Source organism: Canis aureus, chromosome 35, assembly GCF_053574225.1.
Source record: "Canis aureus isolate CA01 chromosome 35, VMU_Caureus_v.1.0, whole genome shotgun sequence".
NCBI classification, from domain to species: Eukaryota; Metazoa; Chordata; class Mammalia; order Carnivora; family Canidae; genus Canis; species Canis aureus.
Window position 1 is genome coordinate 1,452,024 of NC_135645.1, and position 14,901 is coordinate 1,466,924.

The window sequence follows — 14,901 nt, forward strand, 5'->3', positions numbered from 1 at the left end:
TCTTTCTTATTGCAGCTTCATTGAGATGTTGCTTCCTGTATTTCCAACAATGTTTGGAGAAATGCTATATAGTGTTCCTTAATACCTACACTTAAGATACTACTCGAGAGCAGATGCAGAAAATGCCATGAGGTACATAAATGGAACTCGTCTGGATGACCGGATCATTCGCACAGACTGGGACGCAGGCTTTAAGGAGGGCAGGCAGTATGGCCGTGGGCGATCTGGGGGCCAGGTATGCAGGAAGGTTCTCTTGGCTCAGTCTTTGCCTGGTGTTTCAGTCCTAGTGACTAGGACTTTGTCAATGTGTGTTTGCTCTTTTAGAAAATAATTTTGTGCCTGTAACCCTGGCTTGAGGTGAATCTGAAAACTACCCATTAGGATTGGTAAATTATAGATTCTGTACATTTTCATAAGCAACCATTATTGGACTTCTGCTAGAGGCTTTGCACCTGCAAGTGCCTAAAACTAAAGGAAAATGCACTGAAATTGAAATAAGTTTTAAGTTTCTATTTTAAAATAGCCCAACTTAAGTACTTATTTTTTGGAATATGCTACTTTTGAATGCTGGTATGAGCATGATGTATGGTAAAAACAAACAAAAAACCCCACTAGTAGGGGCACCTGGCTGCCTCAGGTGGTAGACCATGTGACTCTTGACCTCAGGGGTCACGAGTTCAAACCCCATGTAGTTTTATTATTAAGTAAGCAAAAGCATTAGGTCGTCTTAGATAATTCTGTAAAGTAGTTGAGCTTTATGTCCATTGCTCAAAAAAATGTTATGTCCTGCTTGCATGTTTTCATTATGACATCTGAAAAGGCTAAACAGTTTGCCTGCTGGTGTGTTTGTGGGAGGCATGTCCATTACACCAGTCATCTCTATAATGTAACTTATGTTCTTTTCAATTAAGGTACGAGATGAGTATCGGCAGGACTATGACGCTGGGAGAGGCGGCTATGGAAAACTGGCCCAAAACCAGTGAGTGGTGAGAGCCCCATCATGAAAACTCACTTCTTTGGCCTGTTGAATTTGCCATGCATTACCCAAGGTCTGCGAGCCTGCCCATTTCTGCCACGCTTTGATCAAGGTCTCTATTGAGCTGGAAGCCTTTTCATGGTTTTCCTTTGAAAACTATTAAAGGACAGAATTCAAAAGAATGCCTTTATTCTGTAGTCTTAGAATCTTGGCTGTAGGTCAGATTACTAGAATGATTTTATGTTACCAGGTCAGAATTTGTGCATCATGGCAACAGATTCGATCTATTGGCCCAAAACCCTATGCTTCTTTTAGGAAGATAGGAAATTTTAAAAATTGATAGTTGGTTCATGGTCTTAATTGGGACCTTAAAATTTGTGTTTGCAGGAGATAAAATATAAGTGAGGTTTTGCTATGTTGTATAGCTTTGCTCTAAATTAGATGTTTGACAACTATTTGTTTTCTGTGTTGAGTTCTAATCTCTGATGGCAAACTTATGAGTCAAGGGAACTTCCTAAATTGTTGGTGCAAAAGTAAGCCTTAGACTGTGCCAGGAGGTACCACCAGTTTATGTGTTTTATGTATTAGGACTTGGATTTACTCTATACATTTTTCAAAAGATGTGTTGTACCTAAAAATTCATTGTCGGAGTGATCTTAGGAATGGACTAGGTTTAAAAAGAGCTTGAAGATCAGAATACTTAACGAGAACAATCAGAATTGCTTCCCGCAGGAAAGGTGTCTTAGCCAATTCTCATCTGAACTCTGTCTTGTTTTTTCCCTATTTGTGCTGAGTTTTGGAGCCTGGATAGTGAGCTACTTGTCTTTTCAGAGAAGGTGGTCTACCAAATTTATTATGCATTTGTAAGCAAAAGGTGATTTTTCTAATACTAAACTAATTTAGTCTAATGTAATTTTCTCTTACATAAGTGAGATTTTTTTTCATCTAGCAACAGATTATCTCCTAACTTCCACTAGAATCTCAGTGTGAACATCTTTCACGTTACAGTAAGTATAGGTTCCCTCATTAAGTTCAAGCTGATTATTTGGATTATTAAGAGCTATAACTAGTTTTAAGTGCTTAGGAAAGAACCATTTGCAGATGTTTAATGAGGACAATCATTGTGACATAAAAATTCTTTTACACTAGTTTGAATTAATTTATTTTATAATTTTGTAGTAAAATAGAACTCCAATTTCTGCAGGCCTTAAAACTACAGACAGTGGTTCCTGTTTGAATTGTCAGACCAAATTATTGTCTCTCCTCATTATCTCAACCTATAAGAGACATTAGAACTCTTAATTATTTATTAGTAATAAGGTACAGATTTTGATATGAATGTGGTAGCTACTAGCAGTGCTCAGAAAATTGAGCCATCATTGCAGAAAATGCTGTTGGGTAGTGTTATTTAAGAGTAGGCTGCTTAGCATCCATCTGAGAAACTACTCAACCAAACAGTACATGTTATTCAAGAGAACACACAAGTTTATAAAGGCATTTAGTTTATTTTTCAAAAAAATATTTTTGCTAGAAGGTTTGAGTTATTTTACATGATCACAATCTTTAAATAAATTCTTTTTCTGACCAAAAGGTACCATTTAAGTGAACAGCTTATCTAGGCCTGCCATTGTAACACTCGAATACAATTAGCATTTCTCTGATGGTGTATTCCCTAGGTCTTAAGGCAGAGCCTCGTATATAATAAAAGCAGGTGCTTTACAACTGCTGATTAGTTCGGTTTCTTAAACATAATTAAGCAGAGCAGGTAGTCAGTATATTACCACGCCTGAAGGTTCTGATTCGCCCAGAGCTCTCCCAGTCAGCCCTTCTGACCCAGGGAAGCAGTGAACCAAGACTGCAGAGAAAAAGGGCAGCTCCTAGACTAGTGCTGCTGTGTCCCAGTTAGGGCTGTAGTTTTGTTCCAACTATGAATCCAAGATGACTGGTCTCACGCATATTCCGTAAGTAGAAAATACAATGCAAAACCAAAAAGTGACTTGGGGATTTGGGGCAGTAACTGCTGCTTTTTCCCTTCCTTAAGGGACCTCAACTAAAAGTTGAATTAAATCCACATTGCTATATATGTAACATAAGGACAAATCACTGGAAAGAAGTTTGTTGATGGACAGGACTGGGCACAGCTTGAAGGCACATCATAAGCAGCTTTTAGTTTGTACAAGGCCTGCACTTAACCCCAAAAGCCTAAGGCCTGCCCATCTTGTGGGCACCCAAACAATTCAGTGCCAAGCTAGTGACAAAACAATGCCCACCCTCTTCCACCAGCAGCCCAGACTACATTTCAAAAATGTCTTTGCTGCAAGGAAGCAGATGTTGCAAACATTAGGATAAAGGCCCTTCTGATGTAGGACTTGGGCTAAATAGAAGTTTACACCTAATCACAAGAGTAGGGGGGAAAGCGACTGTGTGCTAAAACCAAGTTTCATGAACAGAAGAAACATTTGAACCAGATGTCTTCAAATATTTGACATGTAGGGAAAAGCATACTAGACAACGCACCTCAAGGTGCCCTATCAAACCAGAAGTGAAAAGGGAAGCTGGACAGTTTAGTTACCTCTGTGCACCCCTGCTTGACTCAGCACTGAGAGGGCGACCATTTCTATTTCTCAGACTGGCGGAAACAGCAAGTCAAGTTTTGGGCATGAAAATTCAGAACACAGTTCTGGTCTTTCCTCCATGCCTGGTTCTGTCAGTGAGGAAGGGAGATGGACCTCTAAAATTAAGACATTGTGAATCCACAGTCTAGTTATACTAGCCACTTGGTGTAACTACTTGCCTCCCCACAAAAGTTAGGCAAATGTCTTACATGTAGATCTGAAAAAAAAAAAAAAATTCATTTGCGTAATCATGTCGGAAAACCTCAAGAATATCTCCCCACTTAAACTGTCATCTTTGCTCATAATGCTGACACAACCCTAACTGTAGCAGCATACAGTGCCTCTGATCTCAGGCCTTTTAGTGACTTGAAGCACAGTAGGAAATACTGACCTGGCTTTACAGTAAGTCCAGAAGACTCTGGAGAGTGCTGGGGCTTTCTACATGTAAACACTGGTATGGGTGCTTGGAATGTCTGGGGATGGGAACCCTGCGTGTAAACATGTTCTGACTCTACCCTCAACCACTGGCAACCTTACCTTATGGCCAAATTAAACTGCACGTTTAGCTTTTTATTTTCAATACCCCACACCTAACCAGGCATACGTCTAAGTATGTTGTCATTTACTGGGTATTCTGTGTAAGCGTCGTGAGATTCTTACATACACCTTTGTACTTTTTTCTACCTCGGTTCAGAAAAGATAATTGGGTAATTTAATATGCATCCTTCCTCATTTCCTTTCTTTTCAAATATCACAAAAGGCTAGAATAAAGATGCAAGGTCCATTACTTCAGTCCTAATGCAGCTAAAAGCATCAGGACAGGGTCACTTCTGCTTTACCCCAGAAGATGAGGTTGATAGAAGTGAAAAAAGGACTCCAGCACTGGAGTCTGAGGGCTGGGCAGGAGAGGCCAAATGAGGAGCCCCACATGCTGCCGAGATCACTAGAGGTAAGAGCAAAAAACCTCGAATAACATCTGCTGTGCGCTCCTATGCTGTCAAGTCTTGTTACTCTTCCTCTTCTCTCCTCCCCCACCCATCTGCAAAAGACCTGGTCAGTCTTCAGGTTTGAAAATTTATATTTTAAACACCCTTGGGGGGAAAATAGGTGTTTGGCAAATCTTAATTTCTTCCAAGGGGAGGCCACACGACGGTAGTGACAACCTGTAAATTATTCTTAGGAAGGCTGAATTCTCAGATGTTCGACCACTAGCTTGATGGATATTAATGTTTTTAATGGGCCAAAGCCAAAAAATCCAGAGAATTCAGTGTTCCAGCAAAAGCCTTTTGTAAGATGATCAAAGTTTCTCATGTGTTCATATAACTAGCCCCAAAGTTGTCTTTTTCTCACACCTTAACTCCTCTCAAAGTAGGCACTGCGCTTATAAGTGTGCCCTCTATAAATGGAACACAGTAGTCAAGTTTTGACCACTATCTTCTCACCCCTCAAAAGGAATGCAACTCATTCTGCAAGACTCACTTGGAGAGGGAAGTCAGTGAAAGGTGCAGCAGGTAAAACAGGACTGGCTTTGTCAAAACCACCACTCCTAGCTACCCTTTATGCCCCAGGGAACAACTATCATTCTCAGAGTTATATTGTATTGAAAACATTCTGCACTTTTAGGTTCTGGGATTAAATTTTAAACCTGTATTCAGTTCATGTCTAACTAAGTTTCAAAAGCCGCACCAAATCTACTAGGCTTTTTTTTGTTTTTTTGTTTTTGTTTTTTAATACTCTGCACTGCATGCTCTGTCTATATGCATGCGTTTGGATAATAAATATTAAATATGGGGGGAAACACAGAATCCATAAAATTAAAAATGAAACCAAACTGAACATTAAAAAATAGTACACGGTAGCTAGAGAAATGAATAGGGCAAAAAAACAAATTTGAGGTAACAATAGTGGCCCAACACCACTGATCTGAAATATCTGTAAAAATTCAAATAAGTGTTTGGAGATTCAAGTAACAAACCATCTGCTTCAACTTGGTCAGACCTCCCAGAGTCCCTGCTGAGTTTCAGTCCATGAGCCGGCACTCACACAGCTCCTTGTAAATCCTCTTCCGCACTCGGGGCATGTCCTCTTGGGAAAACTGGAAAGGCTGCTCTAAGGCGAGGCACTTGCAGTACTGTAAAAGTCCCAGAAACGCTTAAGTGGCATGTGGAGCTATGAAGCAGCCCAGTGTATTTTCCCAGATGCAAACCTAATAGAACAGGCTCTAAGGTAAAGTTTTAAAGTTCGGTTGTAAGACACGTTGCTTTAAAACATTTACCTCCAAATCATAGTCCCCTTTCCAGGTAAGTATACGGCTTGGGGTCTCCCCTCTTTCCCAACACAATACTGAGAAGCAGAAACTGATGAAGAGGCTCCAATTCTAAAGCTGTAACGGCAGCTAGACCTAAGGTCTTTAGGGGAGAACCTCTGTTTGCAAACCCCAGGCATTCCTGAGTCAGAGGAATGAGCCCATCTTTCATGATCTGCAAATCTCTAAGCTCGTGGGTTATATACAATTTCCTTCATAAATATAATGTCTAATAAAATTTTTCACATTAGCCCTTTTTTTGGACCATTAAGAGAACGCACAGCAAGAGCAGTTTTTGAATGTGGCCCTTATTTAAAATGTAATTAGTTTTTACTCTGTAGTTAAAGACCACCTGCCACTTTAAGAAAATATAGTTAGTTCTGCAGTACCAAAGGTCTTCAGTACACAGAGGTTCAGGTCAGTCTCTGGTGTGCCTTACTAACAACCTTTGATAAGACGTGGATACCAGTTGTTCATTGTTGGCTTTAGAATAAAGTACAAAAGCTACAGCTCCCCAGCAGCAAAGGAAGGGAAATAGACTTAATCTGTTTCTAGTGCCAGGTACATACACCACAGGGGGTCCCATCTGTCTAAGCCCACCAAACCTAATCCACACATTCTAAAGTCTGGGAAAACAGGTTTCTCTTTACCTGGAGCACAAAGACTCCACAGTCACTGTCATTTTTCTGTTGTGGAATACACTAAGGAGAAAAACAAAAGGACTGTTAAAATAAGACCCAAGTACTTGTCTTCATGTAATCTGTTTTTATGGAAATATGAGCAAGAGACCAGAAGTCTGTCTCTGTCCACGACAGCTGGTGTACTGGTATATACCTCTGGTACTTAAAGTGGGATTTTATGGAGGCATCTAGCCACATCAAAAGAGCAAGCAACCAACTGTAATTGATAGAACATTTTGCCTAAATGGCAGAAAATAGGCAATCAAAATCCTAATTTAAAACTTCCATTTGGATAACTAGTTTTGATGTCAGATTATAGACCAGAATCAAAATGGAATTGTGAATCAGAAAGCATATGCCTGGACTCTGATTACTTACTAACAATCCTGCTTAGCAGTCTGCTTTTCCTCTCCTACTACACAACTCTTACTCTTTGAAAGAAATCCTAAAGATAAGCAGTATTTTCCAAAAGAACTGGTTATGTATCCTGCCTAAAGTGGGAATATGAATGCTGACTAAATTTAGAATATCTGGGTATTCTAGTTGAGTAAATTTAGAAAATTTACAAGTTCAATTCTGGTTTGAACTAAAAGACAACTGTAGCATTTGGTGTAGTTCAAGGATGAACAGATCTGGTCCTTTTGGGTTTGGGTTAAAGTTTGTTTCAAGACTGCCTCTTTAAGATTTGTGTTCAGTGGTCCAAAAAGACCTGAGTTCAAGGACCTGATTCTAGCAATAGTTTTGGTAGCCTTGGGAGGTCACACCTAGGCTTTGGTTTTCTCATCTATAGAATAAAGATGATGCTCATCCCTAAATGACCTGCCTACCTCACAGATTCTAAGGATGAGATGAGATCACACTTAGAAGCACACTTTGAAAACAATAAAGCAGTGACCATAAAATAGGACCCTGGTAATCTGTGACAGCAGTGAGAAAATGTGCCTGGGCACTCCCCCCCCACATACAGCCTAAGTGTCTACAGGGCAAACATGGTGCTGCTTTCAGACTGAAACACTCGCCCAGTACACTTGCTCCCTTAGTGGATCCAAATGGTCATTTCAGCATTTCTCTGGGTCTTTGTGGTTCATCTGGAAATAAGAGGCAAGAGGCAGGTGCCACCAAAAGAAAAAAAAGTTACATATCTTTTTTCCCCACTGTAACAACCATATCATTAGCAGCTGCCCCAAGGATGAAATGAGTGAATTGGTTTTCCACAAGCACTAGGAAACTAAACAGATGATCGATAACTAAATGGAGGTTTATTCTAAGCCTGCCTGCGGCCTCCAGACACTCACCGGTATCTCCATAACCAGTCTTTGAAGCTTTGAAGCATACTTCTAAATGCTTCTATACACCCACCCCTGAAGTGATTCCATCCCCTTGACATGCCTGAGTTTTCATTTTTATCACATACTTACTTACCTTTGTAACAGCAGTCTGCCAACCCTGAAGAAATTCAGGTCTATTTTTTTCTCTGGCTTCAGTCAGCAAATACTTTCTTATATTCTGGTTAAAAAGAAACCACAACACAGATGCTGTGTTCCATCAGTTGGTGAAAAATGGAACCTGCCCACAGCAGATAGAAGCAAAGGAGGAGGCTGTGGTCCCACCATTGGGCAAAGTCTGCATTAAAGAGTTTAAAGCTGGAACTTTATTTCTGACCTTTTGCTTCATAGTGTTAAGGACTCAGACCTTCTATACTCAGGTATGCACTCAGGCTATGGACAATCCATGTTTTAATTAGAACTTTTTATAAGATGGTCAGGCTTTTCCAGCAGTAAGCCAACTTGCTGAATTTGAAATTTAAATAAATATTGGCAAGACAAAAAGAAAATCTTGATTACTGTCAATGCTCAATACAAAGGAGGAACCCAGATCAGAAATCGGTAACTGGAACTAAATAAAAAACATTCCAGCCTTAGATATACTCTGTATTTTGAGGGCTGTAGGTAAAGGTATCATGCAGTTTCTAGAGAGTTCTACCACGACCCATTCTGGATACTAAATGCAGTCAAGTCCCCTGCTGAAATTTACCGGGATGAAGCCTATCAGACTTTAAGATTTTCCTTTATGCCCTCTACTTCTTTGCCTATCTCTGCATCTCTTCCAAGGGTGAAGTCAGAGGTGATAGGACTTAAACTAACCCCCACTGAAGATGGAGTAGAAGTATGTTTATATATACAACTGTGTGTTTATACACACACCCACACATATTACACTGCATCATTCTGCAACTTGCCTTTTAAAATCCAATGTCTTTGAGATCTTCCATTTTAGGACATGGAAATCTACATCCTTTTTAACTGCTATGGTCAGTTTAATAGTATGAGTATACTATAGTATACTTAGCTATTCTGTTGGTAGAGCTAAATTTAGGTGGTTTTGATTTTTTCCTATCAGGAATACTGCAGCGAGCATCCTGGTGCATGCCCTATCACTTTGCACATACACTTAAAAGTATTTTTATGGAATATATGCCAAGAAATAGAACTGGCATGCAATTTTCTTTTTTTCTTTCTTTTTTTTTTTTTTTTTGAGTAGGCTCCAACATGGGGCTTGAACTCGTGACCCTGAGATTAAGAGTGCATACTCCACCGACTGAGCCAGCCAGGCACACCTAGGACGTACATCTTTTATAAACTTGTAAACTGACCAGAATTAGAACTGACCAGAATTTTAACCACCCCCCCCAATTTACTAACTCCCCCAAGTTACTATGTCACTTCATAAGCTCCATCAGAAAATACAAAAGCTGGTTTCCTTATACCCACATAAACGTGAATACCATACAAAAATGGAGTCCTGATAGTTTCAAATTGCATTTCCCATATTTTTGGTAAGACTGAGCATCTCTCCACATGTTGGAAGGTCACTTGCATTTTCCCTAAAACTTAGTTTAACTTTTATCCATTTCTATTAAATCATTTTTATTCATTGGTAGGAGTTCTTTATATATTCTGGATAGTGATTATTATATGTCACAAACATGTTCTTCAAGTCTACCCTTATCTTTGAACTTTATGGCATACAGAAGTTTTAAATCATGATACGGTCCAATTCAGTCTGTTCCTTTAGGTCTTTTTTTGCCCTTATGGTTCTGTGTAATTAGTCCTTCCCTAATCTAAGAACTTAACATTTTCTGTACTTTATATTTAAGTCATTATTTTATGTGGCATTTGTTCTTATAAACAGTATGAAGGAGCTGTATTTTACTTTTCCAAATGACAGCTGCTTTTCACAATGGCACATATTGAATAGCCTATCTTTTCCCAACTTTATCTTGTATCAGGTTCCCTCATATACATGAGTTATTTCTACATTCTCTGTGCTGTTCCTCCACTCTACTTGTCTATGCTAATAAGTGTACAGTTTTAATTATTAAAACTGTGTGTTACAGTTTGATATCTAGTAGACCCTAAGGATTCCTTCCTTCACTGTTCAACCCGTGAATACTGCAATAGGGATTCTAGGATGAGCTTATCAAGTTTCATTCAAAATCCTCTTGGGAGATTGATTAGGACAAATTGGTATGTATTAGTTTGAGAACTGATCTCTTTCCAATACTGAGTCTATCTTTCCATCTGCTCAGCGTTCCATTTTTAATTAATTAATTAATTTACTTTCAGAGTTCCTTTAAATATAGAGCTTTCATCTTAACTCCACAATTTTTGCTAGGGTATACTCCTGAGCAATTTACATTTTACATCTTTGTTGCTTTTGAAAAGTGAATCCTTTGTTTTCAGTTAAATTTTCTAACTGGTCCTTGCTAGTGAAAGTTGGGAAACCTATTGATAGTTCTTGCTTTGCTTCCCACCATATTGAACTCCCGTTAGTTGAGCTCTCATATCTTGCCAGCTGATTCTCTTGATTAGAATTCATTCTATGTAAGTTATTTTGAAGATACAAGCCAATTTTAGCTCTAAGAAAAACCAAAGACCATGATTTCTATCCACATTCAAACTGTAGCTTTATAGGAAGGCAAGAAAATCTGTGACAAAATCTAAACAGGGCATGTATCTCAGAGGGGGGATCCAGATCACAGAGGGCTGCCTCCCTAACCTGGGGATTCCTCTTCTCTGCCAGCATCTCGGGACATTTTCACGACAGAAACTGATCCTCTAGGAGACTGGCTTCTGCTGTTCTGAGCTAAGATACTGCGTGATCACAAGAGAAGTGAAAAAATACAGGCAGGCTAGTAACTTACCTCTACACAAAACTTAAAATGAATGCCTTGGGAATCATAGAATGAAATAATTCGATTAGAGAGCGTCACAGTAATGAGAGACCAGTGGACTTCCAGGTGAATAGGAATCAACAGAAGACTCTTTTTAAACAAATCCACCTGATCAAAAAAAAAAAAAAAAAAAAAGAGAAAGAAATGCAGCCATCACCATAGACTGTCCAAAACAATGGCAGCAGCTTCCACTTACTGACCTTTGATCTGCCCGTGGTCATAAAAGCAGAAAGTGGTGAAGCCAAAATTTGAACCCAGGTCTGAGTCTAAAGCCCATGCTTGTAACTACTAAGCAATAATAAACAGGAAGAAAGCGGAAGATCTAGGAAGCACCATTTTGCACTTAACCTGACACACCTCTGCATACATCTTTGCAAGTACTTAATGTGACCTGGCCTCATTTTTTTTATTTTGGCCTCTTATTTTTATGCTTAATTATCTTGTGTACAAATTTGACCTTGACTCAATTCTTATTTAGGAAGGAATCATGGGATTAGAAAACATCACAGGTTATAAGCCTTGTATCTTTCTATAGACTCAGTATTATAGTTAAGATCATGGGTTCTGGAAGGGAGTCTGGTCAAGTTCAAATTGTGCTTCTTCCACTTACTAGCAAGAGGACTTTGGCTATTTTGTAGCTTGTTTGTACCTTGATTTCCTCAACTATAAACTATAGATAACAACAGTACCTACCTTATGAAGTTGAGAGTGATAATACATGTAAGATGTGTAAAATTGCTTTCACACATTATATGCAGCCAGTGAATCTTAAACTATAACCATTATTACTACATCAGGTCTCCCAGATGTTGAAATTGAGAATTAAAGATATTTATCTTTAATAATTCTTTACACATGCTTTACAATCTAGAAATAGTACTCTTCCACTCAAAACCCCAGTGTGGATTGGATGACAAAGTAGTAGGTGCTCAACAAACGTCTAAAAATACGAATGAATGAACTTTTTTTAGGTTTTTTTTTTTTTTTTTTAAGTCTTACAGTTTTATTTATCCACGAGAGACACGGAGAAAGACACAGGCAGAGGGAGAAGCAGGCTCCATGCAGGGAGCCCGATATGGGACTTGATCCCAGGTCTCCAGGATCACACCCTGGGCCAAAGGCAGGAGCTAAACCGCTGAGCCACTCAGGGATCCCTTTTCAGGTATTTTTTTGAGGTTTTCTTTTTTTAGTGATTCCTTGGGTTCAAATAATCACAAGGCTGTTTTGAACTACGTCAGATTCTTAGAAGGTATTTTTCAAGCCTTCCTTGCGTTCTGATATTCAGATAATGTCCTGCTCTAGATGTATCTTCCACTGGTCAACATGATCTTGGAGCAGAGCACTTTAGCACTTCTACTTTTCTAGTTTCTACATTCATAAACCGGAGAGGTAGGGTAGATAAAAGAAAATATAAGGACAGTTGGTCCTTTCCAATGCATTAATTCTGAGCATCTAAAACAAGGAACCACACCTAAAATGTGGTATTGAGAGGCGTCTGGGCGGCGCAGGTGGTTAAGCACCTGCCTTCGGCTCAAGTCATGATCCCAGGGTTCTGGGATCAAGCCCTGCATTAAGCTCCCTGCTCAGGAGGAAGTCTGCTTCTCCTCCCTCTGCCTACTGCCCCCCCCACTCCACCCCAGGCTCATTCGAGTGCTCTCTCTCTCTCTCACTGGGTATCTGTCTCAAATGAATAAATAAAATCTTAATTATAAAAAGGTGGCGAGATCCCTGAGTGACGCAGAAGTTTAGCGCCTGCCTTTGGCCCAGGGCGCGATCCTGGAGACCCGGGATCGAATCCCACATCGGGCTCCTGGTGCATGGAGCCTGCTTCTCCCTCTGCCTGTGTCTCTGCCTCTCTCTCTCTCTCTCTGTGACTATCATAAATAAATAAAAATATATTATAAAATAAAATAAAAAATAAAATTAAAAAAGGTGGTATTGAGACCAAATTTATATTCTTTTCAAAAAGAAACTTTCTTAAGAATTTTTAAATAAAAATTAAAACATACAAGGCAGCCCGGGTGGCTCAGTGGTTTGGGGCCGCCTTCGGTCTAGGGTGTGACCCTGAAGACCCGGGATCGAGTCCTGCGTCGGGCTCCCTGCATGGAGCCTGCTTCTCCCTCTGCCTGTGTCTCTGCCCGCACCCCCCCCCCCCCCCATAAATAAATAAAATCTTTAGGGCAGCCTGGGTGGCTCAGCAGTTTAGCACCACCTTCAGCCCAGGGCATGATACTGGAGACCCGGGAGACTGTTGGCCCTGAGACAGGATCGGGTCCCACGTCAGGCTCCCTGCCTGGAGCCTGCTTCTCCCTCTGCCTCTCTCTGTGTGTCTGTCTCTCATGAACGAATAAATAAAATCTTAAAAAAAAAAAAAAGATCAATTTGTAGCAAACATTTAAAAAATTCTGTTTATAGCAGTTTCAGAAATGAAATCCTTAGGGTTATATTTTTTTAAATATGTGCAAGACCTGTATACTAAGAATTATAAAATTTTGCTGAGAAAAATTAAAGCCTCTAAATTAAGGAAACATAAGCCATGTACATGGATTGGAAGACTTAGTATTGCTAAGAGGTCTGTTTTCCCCAAATGAACATACAGACAATCCCAATCATAATCCAGCAGATTTTCTTTAAAAAACATAAACAAGCTAATTCTAAAATTTATATGAAAATGCAAAGGACCTAGAATTCCCAAAACATTCTGGAAAAAGAATAAAGCTGGCCAACTTAACGCTGACTTCAAGACCTAGTATAAAGATTCAGTAATCAAGACAGTGTGGTATTAAGAACAGAGATCAATGGAAGAGAACATAAAGTGCAGAAATATATATAAAGGAAATTAGTTCTGTGACATTAACGGCAATTTTTTTCACCACTGTGTCTTTTTATAGTACCCCTTTTTATGTGTTTTGGTGGGTTTTTTTGAGAGTGTGTGTGTGCATGAACCTGAGCTCAGGGTGGGTGGAGGGGGAGGCGGGACAGAGGGAGAGAGAATCTTAAGCAGGCTCCAAACCCAGTGTAGAGCGTGCACATGGGACTTGATCTCACAACCCTTAGATCATGACCTGAGCCAAAGTCAAGACTGAGATGCTTAACCAACTGAGCTACCCAGGCCCCCTACACTGCTCCTATTATAAATGCAGTTATTCTTCTTTTTATGTAACCAAATTAATTCATTTTTCTTTTATAAACTTTTAAGTTGTATACACAATGGACTTAGCTATCCTGAGATTATTTTTTAAAAGTTCTTTCATGGATTTCCTTAGTACTTTAATTACTTATTTTTGTTACATTCAAAACCTTGATCATTCTGTAATTTATCCTGATGTAATCTGATTTAGTGAGTACTTAATTCTTCTATTTTTCATTTTTTTCTTTAATGATAAAGGCATTTATAGCCATTAACTTTCTTCTCAAACCAGGTTTCATTATGTTCCACAGTGCCTGGTAAGATGTGTTCCCCTTTCTATCCCTTTTTAGATAGTTTGTATATAATTCCTTTTTTTATTTTAGATTCAGGTGTGATATATCCAGTAATATGCATATCTGTAAAATTTTAAGATTGTTAAGGTTTTTTTGGCCTTTTATTTATTTTTTACTGAATTGTGATCAGAGTATAACATAGATAATAATTTTCTATGTGGCCAAATGCATAATCACTTTTTACAAATTCTAGTATATAGCTACTAAACCAAATGTATTATTTTTTATGACTTTATGTCAACCTGATCTGTCCAACTATGAGAGGCCTCCTGCTATCACTATTTTTTCAAGATCTCTTTGCTTCTGCAATTTTGTTACATCTTCTATATACTGGAATTTTATCACATAGTTTACTTTTTACCTTAATATCTATCTCATCTGCTCCTAACACTGCCATTTCTTACCACTCTTTTTTTTTTGGTTTACATTTGCCTAGTACTTCCTTAACTGTCACTTTATTTTAAACCTTTTTTGTTCACTTTGTTTGTTATATGGAGCATATAAAGGCATACCTCAGGGATACTGTGGGTTCAGTTCCAGACCACTGAAATTAAGGGAGTCAAATGAGTTTTTTTGTTCCCCAGTGCATATAAAGCTTGTTTTCACAA

At 39.0% G+C, this 14,901-nt stretch overlaps 2 protein-coding genes across 17 annotated transcripts in view; one reads left to right on the plus strand and one right to left on the minus strand.

Annotated features, from left to right (window-relative positions):
- NCBP2 (nuclear cap binding protein subunit 2) overlaps positions 1–14,901 on the plus strand; it is a 32,241-nt gene that overhangs the window by 5,737 nt on the left and 11,603 nt on the right. For 3 of the 9 annotated variants that reach the window (XR_013372296.1, XM_077883950.1, XM_077883951.1), the window contains exons 3-4: positions 97–235; positions 912–986. Coding sequence is in view for 6 of the 9 variants with exons in the window: in XM_077883950.1 (XP_077740076.1) it covers positions 97–235; positions 912–983 (211 nt within the window). In the remaining 3 variants the exon portion in view is untranslated. Of the gene's footprint in view, positions 1–96; positions 236–911; positions 1,159–1,925; positions 1,984–14,901 lie in introns of those variants that run through there. The other 6 variants (XR_013372295.1, XM_077883949.1, XM_077883946.1 and 3 more) reach the window with 3 other exon arrangements.
- The window catches only part of SENP5 (SUMO specific peptidase 5), a 58,578-nt gene continuing 45,490 nt past the window's right edge, over positions 1,814–14,901 (minus strand). For 5 of the 8 annotated variants that reach the window (XM_077883927.1, XM_077883931.1, XM_077883924.1 and 2 more), the window contains 5 exons: positions 10,781–10,918; positions 7,999–8,082; positions 6,547–6,597; positions 5,635–5,722; positions 1,814–3,808 (listed from right to left, as the gene is read on the minus strand). In XM_077883927.1, coding sequence (XP_077740053.1) covers positions 3,741–3,808; positions 5,635–5,722; positions 6,547–6,597; positions 7,999–8,082; positions 10,781–10,918 — 429 coding nt within the window. In that variant the 3' untranslated portion in view covers positions 1,814–3,740. Of the gene's footprint in view, positions 5,723–6,546; positions 6,598–7,998; positions 8,083–10,780; positions 10,919–14,901 lie in introns of those variants that run through there. The other 3 variants (XM_077883929.1, XM_077883928.1, XR_013372292.1) reach the window with 3 other exon arrangements.